The 18396-nt window shown below is 52.8% G+C and overlaps 5 protein-coding genes across 5 annotated transcripts; 2 read left to right on the top strand and 3 right to left on the bottom strand.

Moving 5' to 3' along the window:
• Positions 1 to 134: 134 nt before the first annotated feature.
• Positions 135 to 5111, bottom strand: BO94DRAFT_177960 (uncharacterized protein). The gene is made up of 3 exons (XM_025605952.1): positions 659 to 5111; positions 422 to 610; positions 135 to 367 (listed from the first exon to the last, which is right to left on the bottom strand). The coding sequence occupies exons 1-3, from the start codon at positions 4907 to 4909 to the stop codon at positions 212 to 214; spliced, it is 4596 nt and encodes a 1531-aa protein (XP_025464764.1). The 5' UTR covers positions 4910 to 5111; the 3' UTR covers positions 135 to 211.
• A 231-nt stretch (positions 5112 to 5342) lies between these two features.
• BO94DRAFT_537643 (uncharacterized protein) lies at positions 5343 to 6331 on the top strand. Its single transcript, XM_025612314.1, has 2 exons — positions 5343 to 5672; positions 5752 to 6331. The coding sequence occupies exons 1-2, from the start codon at positions 5656 to 5658 to the stop codon at positions 6224 to 6226; spliced, it is 492 nt and encodes a 163-aa protein (XP_025464763.1). The 5' UTR covers positions 5343 to 5655; the 3' UTR covers positions 6227 to 6331.
• Positions 6332 to 7247: 916 nt separating this feature from the next.
• BO94DRAFT_471911 (chitin synthase export chaperone) lies at positions 7248 to 8539 on the bottom strand (the record flags this gene model as incomplete). Its single annotated transcript, XM_025608405.1, has 7 exons — positions 7248 to 7465; positions 7526 to 7856; positions 7908 to 8001; positions 8055 to 8142; positions 8196 to 8292; positions 8398 to 8433; positions 8510 to 8539. The coding sequence occupies 7 exons, from the start codon at positions 8537 to 8539 to the stop codon at positions 7248 to 7250; spliced, it is 894 nt and encodes a 297-aa protein (XP_025464762.1).
• Positions 8540 to 10535: 1996 nt separating this feature from the next.
• BO94DRAFT_472174 (uncharacterized protein) lies at positions 10536 to 14507 on the bottom strand (the record flags this gene model as incomplete). The annotated part of the gene is made up of 10 exons (XM_025608417.1): positions 10536 to 10690; positions 10761 to 10872; positions 10938 to 11189; positions 11261 to 11412; positions 11507 to 11612; positions 11681 to 11773; positions 12579 to 12796; positions 12859 to 13190; positions 13245 to 14276; positions 14470 to 14507. The coding sequence occupies 10 exons, from the start codon at positions 14505 to 14507 to the stop codon at positions 10536 to 10538; spliced, it is 2490 nt and encodes an 829-aa protein (XP_025464761.1).
• A 775-nt stretch (positions 14508 to 15282) lies between these two features.
• On the top strand, positions 15283 to 18352 carry BO94DRAFT_537638 (RING-type E3 ubiquitin transferase MAG2). The gene is made up of 2 exons (XM_025612313.1): positions 15283 to 15805; positions 16117 to 18352. Exons 1-2 carry the CDS (start codon positions 15536 to 15538, stop codon positions 18082 to 18084), a joined length of 2238 nt encoding a protein of 745 aa, XP_025464760.1. The 5' UTR covers positions 15283 to 15535; the 3' UTR covers positions 18085 to 18352.
• Positions 18353 to 18396: the final 44 nt, after the last annotated feature.

Here is an 18396-nt window from a genome sequence, read left to right as displayed (position 1 = left end):
ACATAGCAACTGGCAAAGCTATCTTCTTACATGCTGGCCACGTTACTCGTTATATTAGGTTATTAGCATTTCTCGATATGCTCCAATTAGACCCAGCAGCTACCCCGCTATTCAATATGCAAGTGATGCTTCCATCATACATATCCCCGTGTCTTCTCATTCCCGTGCATTATTCATTAAACCAATACGTGGGCCTTGCGCAAATCAACTTTTATCCCTTCAGCAGCCGGGCACGGCGCGAAAGAGGTGCAATCTTGCGAGTGATCGGATCATGGGGCGACTTCTCTGCAACAGACATGTACAAGACCTCCAACCGTGAAATGAGGATGTCCATGATTTGGGGTACAAGGTCGCGGATATCCGGATCCTTGAATGACTCGTCAGTATAACCATACTTCATAGTGAGAGGCGTACCACATACCATCGGATTAACTATCTGAAGGACGACTTCCAACCAAGCCAGACGCTCCATGACGTGGGTCTGCAACGACGACGTCACGGCAACACCAACAGACAGGCCCACAATGGGCGAAAGGCTAGTCAGATAGGAGGGGTTCATGCGGACAAAAAGATTGTCGAACAAATCGGCCTGCTGAGAGGATTGCATCCACTACATCCCTGTTAGCGATGTCCATAAAGCAGCTGTAAACAAACGTACCTTGACGGAAGCCTCTTCGTACCGACCCTGGCTCATCAACTGAGTAATGTCTTCCATCTCGGCTTGCTCGGCGGTTCTAGAAACGGGGGCCGCAGATACCACGGGCTGCTCCACCTGTTCGACTTCCGGCTTGGGCTTGGGCACCAAGTTACTGTTGAGCTTTGAGACCTCGCTCCGAAGCTCGGTCTGTACCACCGCCATGGCCGCCACAGTCTCAGAGAGTTCACGCACGAGCGAGGTGAGTTGGTCGATCTTGGTGGCGTCATTCCGGCGCTGCAATTCAAACTGCCTTGCCTGGGCCTGCATCTGTTTCTCCATGACAATGGTGACCTTCTCCGCAGTCTGCGCAGCAACGTTCCTGAAAGCGGGGGTGATGGTGTTGTGGACAGCCTTAGAAATCTCATTCTCGACCTGGGTCGCCAGCTTCTGGCCAACGGCATCCGACAACACTTTCATCAATTCAGGCTGCTGGACGGCACGACCCACGGCTTCAGGCAGAGCCTGTCGCAACTCACGGGGGATAACACCTCCCATCTGCTGAGCCACAACTGTGTTGAGCTGCTTCCCAACGGCGGCGGACGTGACCTCGGTCAAGGCAGGCACCACGTCACTCTGGATGCTGCTCGACACGATGCGGGCCAGGTTCTTCTCCACATTGTCAGATAGGGTGCTGGAGACCAGGCGCAGAACTTGATCCTGTTTGGCCGCCGAGGCCGCATCCCAGTTGCGACGTTCTTCGTCGAAGCGGAGATACAGTCCTTCGATTTCACGGCCAAGGCTCTTGTTGAACTCCGAAGACACACCGGTCTGCAGGGCCTCCAAATGCTGGTTGATGATAGCGGCCGAATCATCTGTGGCGGCGGGAGCCGGAGTCAAGATGGGTGCCGACTCAACGGGTACCTTCTGTGCATCACTGCCGAATTGTTCGCCGCTCACAGGAGTCTGAACAGTGGCAGCAAAGTCACCGGGAAGTGACTCGTTCGCAGCCGCGGGTTCCTTGCCTTTGACGGAGGTTTCAGCCGTGGTGGCCGGCGACGTAGCGTTCTTCTTCTTCTTTTTCTTCTCAGCTTTCTCAGTGTTGGTGGTGGCGACGGACTCGGCCTGCTCCTGGCCCGGTTTCTTAATAGTCACCAGCTTGGTGGGTGACTGAGTACGCAAAGAGCTGGGACCGGCGGCGGTGGTAGCCTCCGTGTTCAATTCCGGAACCTTCTTTGCGATCTCCTTGGCCGCGGGCTTGGTGGGCGTAGGGACTGAATCGCCGTTGACCGATGGCTCGTCCGCCACATACGTGGGGAAGGTTTGCAACTCGGCAATGTCGATGAGACCTTCCTCTAGTGCGTTCACAGGGCGAATGATTTTGTTGTCCGAGGTCCATCCCAAGTCCTCCTTCTTGATGTTGAGACAGGTTACTCCGCGCGAGTGCATCACGTAGAGTTCAAACAGGCCACTCTCTTCGCCAGCGCTCTTGGTCACTGGAAGAAGGTCCAAGCTGCGCAGCTGGCCCTTCGAAGCAAAGGAGATCTCCCGAATGCCGCTCATGCATGCAGTGGATTCTGGCTTAGGCAAGGTGCTATCCTTCTCGCCCGAGCGCTTGATGAAGGAGGCCTGTGACATGGCCTGCAGGTTGTATCTGGGGGCAGAGAGGTGGACGAAGTAGATGGAGTTGCGCGTGGGATGTCCGACGACGACGATGCCCGAAGCCGGGTGGTAGGCGACACTGCAGATGGCGTCCGACTCATTCTCATGGGGAAACTTGAGCTCCTGCACAGCCTTGCCCAGCCCAATATCCCAGAGCTGCAGGGTGTGGTTCTGCTTCAGTCCCACCAACACGTAACGCAGTGCCATCGACTTCACATACGGCCGCAGCTTGTCGATGAACAGCACCGAGGTGGGCCACGACTTCTCAGCGGGCGAACCAGTAACAAAGGTGTTCAAGGGAACCCGGACCTCAGCCGGGCCAGGACCCGAGGCAAAGAAAGCCGGATTGCTAACCGCCTCGCGAATGTCCCAGAAGCGAAGTCGACCGGTTTTATCAAGGGATGCTATCACCGTATCATCATCGCTGAACATGAAGTCCTTGCCTGCTTTGCCGGTTGAGATCTTCAAAGCACGCTCCTTGAAGAACTTCTCGCTGTTAACGATGCGTTGGGGGCCCGATACACCGTAGCTCGGGTTCATAGCAGCCTGGGGAGAGACCACGTAGATGTTCTTGCCACGGCCGATGGCGAAGAAACCGGGGTGACGAGAGCTCCGTTTAGCCCGCGTTTTCAGCTGGCCACCCGAAGTGTTCTCGTCCGAAGCAGGGAAGGGCGGGAAAATGAGACTCTCACTCTCAAGGGCGTCCAGTTCAAAGAGATCCTTGTCCGTGCGAGAGATCAAGACCCAGTAAACGGCACCACTCACGCCAATTCCCAGCAGCGCCTGCTCCTCGGTGCTGCGGCCAGTTGCCGCCTGCGAGGTGCAGACAGCAACGTTGAAAATTCGGTCTCGAACCGAACGGAACACCTGTTTATCACTTCCATCGTCCTGGCGAATGATACGCATGCCTCCGTTCTTCGCCAAAGCATAGACGATGTAGTCGGAAGTCGCGGACGTCAACGAGCGATCCAACTGATCAAAGTCCTTCTTCAGCCGCGCGATGTCCATAATGCCGTCATCTCTGAGAGTTGCCAATTTCCCGGCGTGGGCCTTGACAATGATGGAGATAAAGGGCTTCAGGGGGAAGTTGTGCACTGAGACGACACGCTCTTCCTCCTTTTCAGCACTGTCCTCCGCGCTCTCCCAGCTGTCCGCCAGCGCATCACCGCTGCCACTGTTGGAAGTCTCCTTCGCAGCAGCAGACATAGTGGCGGCTCCAGCATCCTCTTTCTCCACCTTCTTGTCAGTGACTTCCGTCTGCTCCTTCGCCTCCGCGGCAGTCTCCCGCAGGTGGGAAGCGATAGATGAGAGCACGGCTTGCGTGCTGTCTTCTTGAGCTGTTGCGACCCGAGACACCTTCTCCTCGGCAGACTCGGAAGCGGCACTATCAACTTCACGGCTTATTTCCTCCACGAGCTTGTCGACCACCTGAGTAACAGCTTCTCTCTGTTCTCCGGCCAGCATGGGCGACGCGACGCGTCCAACCTCGGGAGTCTCCACAGGGTCGGGTACCGGCGCGGTCTCAGCCTTAGTAACAATGCTGACCTTCTTGTTCTTCATGATTTCGACAGCCGGACTCTCACTCCGAGACTTAGGTTGAGGAGTCCCGTTTCGAGGGGAGGCGGCAGCTAGCTGCTCAAACGGGTTGACGTAGGTAAACATCGACTCCTTTCCGGAAGAAGACTTGTCCAGTCTCCCAGATATAGGCTCCTCCGGACGGGCGAAGGTTTCCTCGACAACCTGATCAGATGGCGTCAGAATGTTACTCAACTCGACCTCAGGCACAGGAGACTTGACGGGCGAAACAACGGAGGGAGATTGAGAAACAGGTCTCACCGGACCCTCCAACACGTCCCGAGCAGGCTTGGGGCGGTTCAGCAGACGAAGCAACATCTCCTGGGTATGCTCCGCAGTCGGAGCAGCGGACGAGGAGCTCTCTGCGACGCCAGACCCAGCACCCACAGAGCCAAGCTGGCCAGGGTGAGTACCCGCCGGTCTCACAGGTGGGGCAGTGGATTGACCCTGTCCACCAAAAAGGGACGCGACCAGGTCGGACGCGGAGATATTTCTCGCGTGGGCCTGGGACGCCTCCTCCGGGGCAGATGCACGCGCCTGGGGGTACATAGCCTGATCCATGCCCGCGACCACCAGCTGCTGCTGCTGCTGCTGGACAGAAGCGGTCGGGGGTTGGTTGGACTTCAAAAGGTTCAAGAGGTTGACCGCACGGTCGGGGTTTTGAGGCAAGGGCTGATGATGATGCTGCTGGGCATACATCTCGGCACGAGGCGTCGGAACATTAGGACTAAGAATATCCGAGCCATGGTGAGGCGGAGTATTAACGGGCGAAGGGCTATGAATGTTCGACGAGACGGAAGGGTGACGGTAGCCGTGTTGGTGAAGGTGCTGGGGTTGCAGGTGAGGGTGAGGGTAGCTCTGACCGTGGCCCTCATAGGGTGGCTGGAACTGCTGGTGCTGGTGCTGGTGGCGGTAACCAGCCTGGTACTGGCCAGGGTGCTGCTGTGGCATGGGAGGATCATGAGCAGGGGTGCCCGATGGCGAGGGGCGCGGCCTGATGCTGGCCAGCAGGGCCTGAAGATCATTGGGGGTGGACATTTCTGTCACTCGCCGTGGAATAAGGCGACCTCCAAACGAAATCCAAGCTCCAAAGTGGTGCAGAGCTCTCTTTCGAGAGCCAACAAGCGACGAAGGAAAGAGAGCGCGAGAAACAGGACACGAAAGCTCGCGGAAGAAGAAAGGAATGCAAGCAGAATAGCAAGAATACCAAAAGACGAAGGATGGACTATAGTACAGGAACGAAGGGGGAGAGAGAAAAGGGAAGAAGGGGAAAAGGAAAGGGAAGAGAAGAGAGAAAGCTCAGTGAGAACGACTCGAAGCGAGAAGCGGAAGAAATGGACGGCGACGGAGGTGCCCTTGCTGTGGCTGATGCCGCTTTCTGCTTGCGTTGGCTGTGGCTGATGTCCCGTACCGTAACCCTCGTGTATCGCGTATCGAGTATCGATGATGAAACACACCCTCGTTCGCTCAAGCAGCCAAAGCAGATCCTCAGCATCAACTCCAAAAGATTCCTTGAAGATATACCACCCCCCCCAGAGCCATGGACCCTCGCTACTAGCCAATTCACTCGTCCGCGATTCACCCTCCACATCCTTACGACCATCTTCCCCCATCACTCTCCGCCCACCGAGCACCAGAATTCACCGGGTCTCTTCCCTCTCTCTCTCTCTCTCGCTCTCACTCGCCACCGAATTCACCGTCACCACAGCATCTATCAAACGATCGATCTACATCATCACCTCCAACATCATCGCCAAGCCCACCACCACCACCACCTACCCACCATGTTCTGTCTCCGGAGGTAAGTCCCCAACCCATTCTCCCATTCTCCTCCAATACCATCACCATGACCGTCACCATACTCACCCGTTCACCTGCAGCTGGCTTCCCCTCCTCTTCATCCCAACCAACGCCTCCCCCCTCTTCATCATCTCCTTTGTCACCCTAACCTACATCCTCCACCGTCCCTGCATCTACTGCTCCGCCTTACTCCTCATCCTCTTCATCTCCTCCTGCCACTGGTCCGACAAATGTTTCTTCGACCTCCGCGGTGACTGGTTCTCCCCGCGCTACTCCACCACCACCACTACCGCTATCGACCCCGTCAACGAAACCACCCTCGCCAGCTACGTCTTCGAAACTGTCAACAGCACCACCAAGGCCCTCGCCGGCGCCGTCCTCGATGAAGCCCAGCGTCGTCTCGCCCTGAATAACAACAACAATGGTTCCCTATCCGCATCTTTGTCTCCGGCCGTACAGGACGAATGGACCGGAATCGGCCTGGAGTGGTTGAGAAGTCTCCTCGGACGGAGAGAATGGACCCTACCTTGTGTGGATGTCAAGGTTCGGTTGTAAATGAGGGGTTGTGGTTAGAGTGCATTCCTTCTCTTCGAACATCCCGAGGGGTTTTTTTTTTCTTTCTAACCTTTTATATCGCGCATTCTGATGAATATGGCAGGGAGTGGAACCTTCTACCTATTTCGCTCCGTTGCATCTATCGAGTTGCTTCTATTACCCTTTCTTTCTTTTCGTTTTCTTCCTTACTGTTGAAAAGAACGTGCACTTGAAAGCGTGAGGATATCCCACTCTGTCTTTTCTCTCTTTCATTTCGCTCCTTCCCCAGTTGAGATAAACATAGAATTGGTGGCGAATGGGCTATATTACGCATATTGTCATATTTCCCGAGAATATGGTATTGCGTTGGTTTGAAAATTATTCTCCGTGGGAAGTGCCTCTGCGGAATTTGATGTACATACCTCGTTATTGGACATTGTATTGTAATATCAATGTTGCGTTGATACTGCACGTGGAATCGTAGAATGTAGTCCGGTCAAGGCCGGCTAGCTTGGAACATCGACAGAGCTGGAATGGACCTCTGAGGTTATACTAAAGTGCAATGGTAAGAGAAACAGGTGCGAGGGCATATAGTGCCCATGGCGTCCCGGCATGGCATCATGCCGTAGGTAAAAGCCACACAGCGTATCATTGAGGAGCCAAATCAAACATCAATCATACTAATTACAATGCAAATAGGTATCTAGCTGGAAGAAGAAAAAGGCCAAAGCACCGGCGGCCTCACCACATGCTCGGCAGCAGGGCCGCCCATCACAGCCCACTGTAGATAGAAGTCATAGTCGAAAACATAAAGCCACACCACGTCGCATCAAGAACATCATAAAACGTAAGGTATCACAAAAGATGGCGAGAACATAGCCCGTTGTAAACTCCATGGGCGCGTCGAGCATGCGAAGAGCACAGGGCGGGTATCAGAACATCATTGTGCAAGGATCGTAGAGAAGAGATATAAACAATTCGGATGGAAGGCGAGGAGAGGGGAGTGCCAATAGGCACAGGGAGCGTTTTGCAATAAGCTGGCTTAACGGTATCCACCGCCGGCTGCCATTGGCATGGGCCAATCGTCTTCGGTGATGCTGCTCCAAAACGTCCAAACCATGCCAACTGCCAAAAGAGTGAAGAGAGTCTCAAATAAGGCGCCGTTGATCTTGTGGTGAGAGGCGTTACAGAGGTGAACGCTGATCACGTATTCGAAAATCTGTCCGATGGCGAATAACAGGGCGGCAGCGGTCAAATAGACTATAGAAAGGTTAGAATGCAGGCCAATCAATTGAGATCAGTGAAGTCATGCGAACATACTCATTGGCCGAAGTTCACCCAATATCCGGACCACCAGGACGGCTTCCAGTACGTAGAACGCCACGAGGCAAATGAGAGGAAACAGCTGGTACAACACATAGAGGGCGATATTGCGATAATGTGGCACCGAGGTCGTGAACTCGCCCGTCCAGTCAAAGGCCGTGTCCAGGGCAATATAACCCGTACCGATGAATAGAACCAAGGAGGAGGCGATGATCAAACCGATTGAGGCCGGAGTACCGTCGTCCAGCAATTGGTAGCCCACCAGGGCATTTAGGAACAGAATCCAACACGTTGCGGTAATCGCAGCAATATGTATAGCCGAAAAGCCCTAAGCATGCTTATTAGACTCGGCAATTTTGTGATGAGTCGCACGACCAACCTTGCGGACTGCTGGATCAAGAGGGAAACCGCCCACCGAGAAGATCTCGCAGATCTCAATGACGATGAATCCGAGAAGGAATATTTGCATTTCCCTGCCCCAGTCAGCTTCCATTTTCTTTCCTGTTTCAATTCAATCGTCGCGTACCTTCTTCCGACTGCTGCCCGTTTGCGATCCGATCTCAACAGCAGCATAAGTGTTACCAGGATGGAGATGAAGGCCAAGATGATCGAGCCTGCATAGGTTAGTCCTCTGAAGTCCACCGGAAGCGTGAACGGGGTGTCATACCCAGATTACTGAGATAGCGGCCATTGCTGAGCTCGATACCGTAAAGCGGACATCCGTTATACTCTTTATTCGGGGGCTGATTGTTGGACACGAAGAGCTATAAATAATTGATGGTCAGACAGGGAACGCATTCATTGGGTCTTGATAACACATGACCGAAAGTGAAGGTAGTAATTGGGGGCAGGCGAATCGGGGAACGTACATTGCAGACAGGCAGCGTGGAATCCCGACAAAAGTCCTACACATGCAGATCATCTCCGGTCAGCTTCTTCCATACCAGGATACGCTAGGTGGTAGATCAATCGCCAACCCACGTTGAAATTGCCAAATTGCGTCGAACCCATAGCTAAAGAGGATCAAAGCACAACACCATGCAAGAAGGATGACGGAGGAAAGGCACAGTGAGACGGTGAGTGGGAGTGGTAGTGGTAGTGGTGACAATGAATAATTCGATCGAGTTCGTCGGACCCACGTTGGTCAGGATGGCTCCGCTGCAGATCTGAGAGGAAACAGACGACCAGATTATGATTAGGGTGATTAAGATTAGTCCCAACGGGGTGGATTTGCACGGGGAGCAAGAGGACAAAAAATGGAGTCAAACAGGGAGACGCTCTGCAAACGGATAGGGAAAGGAACCGAAGAAAGGAAGAGAGACACTTTGGGGGGCTGAGACTGCAAGAGGTCGGGTTGGCAATCGGACCTGCAGCCAGACGGTTAAAAGAAAGCGGAAGAAGATAACGCGGGCTGGAGGGAGAGAGACAAAGACTAGGTAAGGCCAGCCAAGGACGGGGAAAGGAAGGGTAATTAACAGAAAATTAAGAATGTCAGATCAGCGAGGGAAGAAGCTGTCAGAGCGATAATCTCAAACACTGGTGCAGGACAATGCTGTGTAAGTCCCTATCTAGTATCTAGGCTGTAGGGCCGGTGGAGGGCTGTGGGGGACGGGAAACAGTCAGCTGTAATGACGAAGTTGGACGGATTAGATAGATAGATAGATAGCAGCAGGGGGGGAGGTAGGGGAGAAGAACGGGGCAAGACGACGGAGGAGGAGGAGGAGGAGGAGGAGACTGGGATTATGAACCACGAGGCTGGCCGGGGATGAAGGCAAAAGCCGTCGGGGGAGAGAAGAGTGAAGGGAAGGGAAAGGGAAAGGGAAAGGGAAAGGGAGGGGAAATGATGGAAGCCGTAACAAGGTAACAAGGTAACAACACGCGATGCTGTGCTGGAAAGATGGACTTTTAGTTTCTTTAGGCGCGGGTTAGCGTCCAAGGGAGATCGTTCAGCTGGCTCTGATAGGCCAAGTGCGAGGCCCCCATGGCCGACGGCAGCCAACGACCGGCCGCGAAAGCAGGCGTTGTCGGCCAAACCCTGCAGCTGGAGCGCAGCAGATCCAGGAACCAGTTACGGAGTACTACTAGATACTAGTAGTCCATAGGCTGGCTGGGCGGGAATTACTTCATGCGGCTGGCATATATCGTAGAGACATTCTTATGATCTCTCCTCGATTCCTTAGTACTCATGAACTACTACTTACTTACTCCAACTGCCCTGTGGAAAAAGTCTCCTGGCTACCCTGACAGTACCGTGGATGTGTTGGTTCGCCATCCATGGTAATTCATGGCTCATTCCACTGGGCCTTTCCCCGGTTTCTATTCTGGTTCCGATTCCTCAGCCGGACAGACTTAGTGGCATACTTGCGGACTGGCTGGCTAAGAATAGCATTGACAGGCAACATTCTTGAAGCTTTGATAGATCTTGCATGAAATTCCGAATGCGAACGCACGCCCGCTTCGATCTTCCGCCATCGTTCTAGTCGAATCCTATCGCCGTGTCTCACCGCCAGGCTTGACATCCGCCCCAGCCACTCACTCGGTCGCGCGCTATGAATCAGTCCCTAGTTGCGAGTTTATACTCACCCATCCCGTCAATCCACAGCCACTTTGGTCACTGCCCATTCGTCATGCTCTCGAAAGGGTCCCCAGCCAGGACCTGTCTCTCTCACCTGTCCCGCGCGCCCTTGCGTCGCAGGGTATATAGTATATACCAATTACCTACCAAGCGCAATGCCTTGCCTGCAGTAATATATATATCGAGGGGAGTCAACTTTCTCCCATTGCACCAATCAGACAGACAATCCCTGAGATCCAAAGGGAGAAAAGAATTAAGAAACTACATTTCCCTCGGCAGGCTAAAAAAGGCCAAGATGCAATGTTCGATTCGGCTATGCCAGCATGGTTGACAGTCGAAGTCGTCACACCGATTTCCCGATATGTCGTTGCCTATTGATACCTACCTACATAGCAACTTACTGTACTTCCGCAGATCGCATCCTCGCCACCTCTAGCACACGTCTTCGATCTTCAGCTCCTTTCCATCATGCTCGCCCAAGTCCAGCTTGAGAGTGCGTCCGAACAACTCCAGCAGCATCTCAAAGCACGCCTTGGTAATGGCAGGGTCATACCGTCCCTTGCTGAGCTCATCGCGAATGAAGGCATCTATCAAACCCTTGTTAGCACATTGAACATACCCCAACTCCCACTGCAAAAGGACAAGGGCTAAACCTACGCTGAGCCCAAGCCACCTCGTAAAAGCTAAACAAAACTCCCTTGTCATGTAGGGTCTTGCGGATCAGATCCCTTCCCTCAGGCGGAACATGGGTGTCGTTCTTCCCGAAAATCTGCGACATGATCCCCGTCAGCATCCACGCCACACTCACCCACGGGATGGAAGGGCGCCTCTCACCATGAGCAATTCGCCCTTGATATCCGCCGCCCGGGCCAAACTATCATCATTCTTCCCCAGCCCCAGCGTCTTACTGTGGATATCTGTGGCAAAGTAGCACATCGCCGCTTTGACGCGGCTGTCCAATGCGCACCGATACGCAAGATGTCCACCCAGGCACATACCCGTCGCGCCCACCCGGCCATTGCACGTGGGCAATGACAGGAGATAGTCGACGCACAATGAGGCGTCCTCATCGTAAGCCGCGATTTTCTAATCCCACATTAATCCCTCAACAATCCGACATCTCCCGCCAACTAATTTAGTCGTCTCTCGCAACTTACCTTACTAATCTTCCACTCATTGCCCTTATCCGTATCTTCAGCATTATACTTCAATGCCTCCGGCCCCGTAAACTCATGATAACTCGACGGTGCCGCGCAGATATATCCCTGACCGGCGATTTGTCTAGCAAACCGCTCAACAGGTCCAGTCACTAGTACACCCCAATTAGGATCCCTACCCATTCATCCCAACCCCAACCAAAACAACCACCCAGAAAAGAACAAAACCAGGATGTATATACATACCCTGATAAATCTCACTGAACACCACCACACCCGGGAACCGCGCCTTAGGGTATCCAGGGATAGTAGGGTGGAAGACATAGATGCCTGGACTAACGTCAGCACGGCTCTCTTTCTATCCAATGCCATTCCACCCCATTGCCATTGAATGAACAAAGAAGGAAGTCTATGTCTGACAGGGCAAAGAAATCTCAAGTATAGGGTAGAAAGGAAGTACATACGCATAGTCCCGCTGCCGTCCGCCTGGGTCGGCACATCGTGGTAAGATTCCTGGATCAACATGGTGGTGGCTGAGGATCGGTGAGATGGGGTCGATTGGCTAGTTAAGGTGAAGAATGCTTCTGGGGAGCTCTGGGTAAGCGATTGATTGGCAATTGAGGGCCGTTGGAGCTTGGAACAGTCCGAGTCTTTTGGCGGGGTTGTTGGGTAATCGGAGCAATCCAAATACGATAAGCTTCCCGAAATGGAGGGGTAAGGTCATGTGATTTGTGATGGGGGTGGGTTGGGATCAGGATCTACGGGGTACTAGGTAGAGCATAAAGATGGCGTACAGTGTGCTATACATTGCGCGCGTGTCTGTTCAATTGTGTTGTACAGGTCAGGTAGCAATTAGGATACAAGAAACAGCCGTGGCTATGTCTATCATCGGGAATACATGAAAGAAAAAAACCGGAAACCCAAGATATAAGAATGACAATCTAATAATGTACATAGAATGTTATAGTTCGGAAAAAAAATAATAGGAGAAAGAGAAGAATGCAACAGGGGACGAGGTAGGATCCTCATGCAGAACTATATCAGAGACATGATGCAAGTGCTCGGGCATACTTAACCCACCGGACTCCAGTGATTGGCCCGAGCAGATGAAAAAGATTACAACAAGATATATGAAGAAATCGGACAGAACGCAAGAGGTTTTGAATGGCGCGAGTCTTACTTGCAGCCCAAGCTGGACAGCCGAGAAGCCCGAGGGTGCACAGTGAAATAGTGGTTAGGGTATGAAGGCGCTCAGAACACATACTGGTCATTTATGTTAGCCGCTGATCTCCATATCATGTTTCCATCGTTTACTTACCGGAATGAACAGGTAAGGGACCTGTCTCTCGTACTCCCTCCATGCCTCGCCATACTTATTCCGGCAACGCTCAATATCGCGCATCGCGCGGTGAGTGATCATACAGGCGAAGAAGAGGGGATAGAACCAGGGGAATGGGCTGCTGAACCCAGTGATGAGTCCCCAGTTCAGGGCGAAGTACAGGTCGCAGGTATAGTGGATCTTGCGTGCTTTGCCATCTGCAGTGTGCCACATTTAGTCATCTATGGCTGGACATTATAGAAGCATGGGATGCACTTACACCAACCGTCGACCAGGATCTTGGACCCATCATCGGCCGTGATAGTCTTGGGATTTTTCAGCGTCTGCCAAGGCAGCTGAGGGAAAGTGCTGCGGAACACCATGGTTCCGCGCTCTTGCTGGCGGTAACGGTTCTTCTGGCTATTGGTCGTATCCCACACCCAGTACACGAAGAGGTAGGCGACGTAGAGGAATGAGAGGAAGTACCGGTTCCAGTGGTAGGTAGCTGGATCGTGGTTGGCCAGGTAGATGGTGCAGTGACAGTAGCTCAGGGGTACACCAGCAAGGTTCCAGAAGATCAACATGAAACCCCATTTTTCGTAGTACATATCCCTACAAATTGATCAGTTATGGAATCTTGCCCGAGATCCTCAGGCCGTAACTTACCACGTGGACACAATGCACTCTTCGCCCTTGGAGCAGGCATTCGCGTATAGAAAGTGCGCCAACAGCAGGAAGCCGACCTCTCCAGAGACATAACCGTAGACCTCATACTGTCTAGCCGCTGCACCCAGGGTAACGAAGAGCAGAATGTACCAAGGAAGGCGGACCTCGAAGAACATCTTGAAGTCCAAGATTCCAAACATTCTGGGATTGAGCTCCGCGCCCATGAAGAAATCGTAAACGTGGTGACCCGTCATGCGATGCTGCGCCCCGCGCGCCAATGCCGAGAAGTAAGCCGCGAAAGCAACAAGGAATCCAGAGAGGATAGCAACGCTCATGAGAGGGCCGAACTCATCAATGATAGTGTACAGCTTAAAGACACCAGTAACATGAAGTAGGAAGGCCAGCACAATGGTGGTGTAAAAGGACCAAACCCCAGAACAGTAATATGGTAGTTGTTTCCCTCCCAGATGTGGCAGAGGACGACCCATGACGGTAATACCCGGAAGACACAGATAGCAAATACCCTCAAAGATGAAGAAAACCCAGTAGATCGTCCAAGCCTTGAGTGATGGGAAAGCGCCTTCATATGCCAGGTGCCCCAGGTGCGCAAAAAACTCGGACATGCTTTGTCCTTCCGCGGGACGAGGGAACTTGCCATCGTAGTAGGTGGCACCAATCCACATGTAGTACATCAGCAGCGGAAATCCGATCATCATGGAGGCCACACCCAGAGAGCCTCCAAATTCGAAGTGACCACTGTAGTCGATTCTGGGATCCTTGCCCTCTTCCCATCCATCCACAATCCGGGGCTTGCCAGCGGAATCGTCGGCGTGTCCATTGGTCGCAAATGGCTTCGGTTCCTCGTCCAATGGTTCAGTCTTGACCTTGACCGACGGGCGTCTCCGCGATGTGGAGTTTGATTGAGCCTGAGTATCAGCTGTTGAGTTGGAAGGCTCCTCTGACAGTGCGCGGCTGCTACTGCGAGTTACTCGACGGCCAGGTGTCTCGATGAAGCCGGGCCGCTCCATTTTCCTAGCAATTGGTCGACTTGTGAGCTGACAGGGACGACAACAAGCACAACAAGAAGGTCGTATAAGAAGCGCAATTGCGGTAGGATAAAGGAAAATTGATCACGATTGGGGTTCCTCACTCGGTCCCGGGTTCATCGTGTCCTCTCTCTTTGGCCCCATGAACTTCCACTCCCTTGCGCAGGTTAATGACTTACTTTGGGGTCTTCCCCGTCTGGGATCGAGTCACGGTCATTGTATGTTGACCATACGAGGCCTCGGGCCAAGCAATTGGATGGTCTGAGTATCGATTGAGGTGAGGAAGGGACGCAATTGATGCGAGGGGAAAGTGAGGGAGAGAAGAAGGAGGGAGAATGTTTGGGCGGTCGCAGGAAGATTAACAACAACATCAGTTGGGGGATGCACTAATGAAAGGGAGTGGGTTCGTTACCCGCTGCGGCAGGATCATCGACTCTGAAGTTCATCCGTGCAACCAACAGTCTTTGCAGATAGCTGGTTCTTGGCTTACATATCAATCAACACTGGACAGGTACGTGCCCACTGGCTGGGAAAAGGCACAGACAGATAAACCGATGGGCCTATAGTAGGGAGTAGTTATGATGGGTCATGTTAGTACTACTTACTACTACAACTTGCCAACACCCCTGATTTCCCAACTAGGAAGGCGGAGCCAAGCTGATATAAATTACCTTCCGCCTTTCTGTACGGAGTATCTACGGAGTACCACTTGACCAGTTGATATAGATGGGTTAAGCTATCTCTATAAGCAAACAGAGCAGGCATCTATCAGAGTTGGAGCTGTGGTACGGAGTAGTTCATGAAGTACACTAGGGTACTGTTGCTGTAGTACCTATACTTACCCTGCCTTCCCAATCAGAAAACATTAAATACAGTCGGTGTCCATTTGGTGCCGAAAATCGTCGTACGGCACGTGCCTGAGGCTCTGGTAGGCCGCCAAGGCATGACATACTCGCCCCTCCCTCAATAATCCCTCTCCTCCGCTCTGCCTCGTTTCTTTTCTCGATAGGGGAGGCTTCAGGGTTCTGGTGCTTCTCCTCCCCTTGCGCTGTTCTTGAGTATTTTATGACCCTTTCTATGTATGCGTTCGGCCTTTCTCGATACAATTCCAATCCCCCCACTCCGTCAGTTGGAGGCTGTACCTGCATCTCGAGTCACCTCCGCATTATCTTCCCAGTAACTGCTTTTCTGCCCCCGCCATAGGAAGGTACTTCCACGCCTTCACCTGAGAAAGCAGAAAGAATAATGTCGGGCAATCCTAGTCAGGCTCCTACCTCTTCTATGAAAGCGGTGAATATTCCGAGCCAGCCAGTCTCTGCGACGTTCACCTCTTCTTCATTTGATAGCGGCTCTCCGCGGTCTCAGCGGCGCCCGGGAGGTTCTGGCAGTTTTGGAGCCGGCTTAACATCTCAGTTCAGAAGCTCGGGCTCTCCTAGGAACAATCAGGCTCTCAAGAGTCAGCACAAGCGACAGAGGCGTCCCCGGTTGTTAGATGATGAGGATTATAGCGAATCGGTACGTGTTCAGGACTAGGAACCGGATACAGCTGCACCGCGCTCGCGCTAGCTACTCTATGCTCTTTCACCACCCGCGCCTATATCATCCGAGGCTCTTTGTAAGACCCTACGTGTGGCGCTTCGGGGCCTGCATGAGGTGCTCTGGAAGGCCTACTCGCAAGAGGCTTACATAGGATGCTTTAGGAGGTATGGGAAGTGTGGCAGGATTGAAACCAATGTAGCTGTAGCGCCTCTCCAGGACGGTGTCCATGTCTTCTGTTACTCTATGTTGCTGATGGGACAGGTGAACTGATCAATCTGTCTTTTCAGGCCATCATGAGATCTACAACCAGTCGCAAGGGACAGACGTCCATCACCCATCTGATGAATTTCTCTCTCCCGCCTCGTCCTCAGTACAACCCTCCACCCCGCAATCCTCGCCGCTATACATCTTGGGGCCCAGGCTCTGGATACCATGCGATGGACAAATCCCGCTATGTTCATGCGAACTATCGCTTTATCGTGGCACCCAACCGCAACTACCATGCACAGGCAGCCAATGCTGATGTGCACCTAGATTGGGATTCAGTGCTGCAGGTCTTGGTATCAGCTCAAACGCAGTCAGCCAGTTGCCCCATCTGTTTGTCCACTCCCGTTGCACCACGAATGGCTCGCTGTGGTCACATATTCTGTCTCTCTTGTCTGATTCGCTACATGCATTCGACTGACGAAGAGAATCCGGTTCCGGAGAAGAAGCCGCGTTGGAAAAAGTGTCCTATCTGTTGGGATTCCATCTACATCTCGGAGACGCGGCCTGTGCGATGGTTTCGTGGTCAGGAGGGTGATCTCCCATTTGAGGGAGGTGATGTAGTCCTGAGGCTAGTGAAAAGAGAACCAGGCAGCACTCTAGCGCTGCCTCGGGATGGGGCTGAGGACATTGCGCCAGAGGAGGATGTTCCGTGGTATCATGCTGCAGAAGTAGCTGACTACGCGCGCATAATGAAAGGAGGCGAGGAGTACATGAAAGCTCAGTACGACATTGAGATTGATGAGCTCCGCATGCAGGAGCGTGAAGATGAACTTCTATTCGGAGATGATACCACTTGGACTCAGAAGGCGGTCGCTGCGATTCGCGACGCCAAGTCTAAGATAGAGGGTATGGGGAATCCGCCTGACATTACGCGACAGCCCGTGCAGACCAAGCAAGCAAAGGAGCCTATCGCATTACAGTCCCCGCCAGAGGAAATTGCTGCCATGTATGAATCACAGCATGCAACCAAGTCAGGTCAAAGTTCGTCTGCGGAATCTATCCCCGCCTCAGATGTTGGTCCCGGCTCAGCCTCGACGCCGGGTACGTCCAATGACATGGATCGTACAACTGAGGCCTTGGGCAAGATTGACTTGAATTCGACTTCTAACTCTAAGAAGAAGCAAAGAGACCCTGGACACAGCCGAAACCACATGCCCTCAACACGAGGCCCTCACACATCTGATCACCCGTTCTTCTTCTATCAAGCCCTACCTCAGTTCTATCTTTCGCCCTTAGACATTCGCATTCTAAAAGCTGCATTTGGTGACTATTCTTCGTTTCCGGCCACCATTCTCCCAAGGGTTGAACACATCTCCACCGGTCATATCGTTGATGAGGAGCTGCGCAAACGCGTGAAATATCTCAGCCATCTTCCGCAGGGTTGCGAGGTGAATTTCCTCGAGTGTGATTGGAGGGATGTAGTCGTCCCGGAGGTTCTAGGGACTTTCAAATCGGAAACGGAAAGAAGACGGAAACGTAATAAGGAGAAAGAGGCGCGGGAAGAGAAAGATCGGATTCGAGCTGAGAAGAAAGAAGACGAAGAGCGTTGGGCAGCAGCGCGCCGGAAGAGACCCAGTATCGGTGGTATTAGCAATGACCATGCTCCCTTCTCCGACCGGGATTTCCAGCCGTTAGCAGGCGCTGTTGGCGAGCCATCTGGCATGGATATGGGGTCCTCTTCCGCATCTCTTCCACAGGCGTCCCATTTTGGCGCTCTGGCTTCACCCTCTACGAGTCCCCCCGGATCTCGTACTGTGTGGGGAACAACTGCTGTACCGGCGCTTTCGGCTCCATCGGGCTCACAACAAGGCCCTGCTGATGGCTGGCTCAAAGGCTGGGAGGAGGAGTTGTGGGCCCAGCAAGAGAGAGAATTGATGGCTCAATCTGCTGCCGAGGCGAGCAACCCCACCCCTGCTGCTTCTGGCGGAAAAAAGAAAAAGAACAAAAAAATCACGCTCATGGCGACCAATATCCAGAGAGGAGCTTAACAGGGCGCAAACGCTTTAACTGCTTCAATGACCGGCTTTTGGCGATCATTATCTGTCATTTTCTTTGTGCGCGCTTCCGGTTCGTGATCGTCTTTTTCTCATTTATACTTACGAGCATTATGTTATAATCATCTTTGGGAGGTACTTGCAGATACACTCTGGGAGGAGCATGGGTAAGGAGTCGAAGTTGTTCTACGAGATCTGATGGCCATATATGTGTACGAATTATCATTATTAGAATTTGATGGAGAACTATATAGACACGCCAGCGTCTTATTGAATTGTGCACGTACAACTGTAGAAGAGGAAATC

The sequence above is a fragment of the Aspergillus sclerotioniger genome (genome assembly GCF_003184525.1).
Source record: "Aspergillus sclerotioniger CBS 115572 chromosome Unknown BO94scaffold_24, whole genome shotgun sequence".
Taxonomy (NCBI): Eukaryota; Fungi; Ascomycota; class Eurotiomycetes; order Eurotiales; family Aspergillaceae; genus Aspergillus; species Aspergillus sclerotioniger.
Note: the sequence above shows the minus strand (reverse complement) of the source record. Positions and strands in the feature narration are given on the sequence as shown.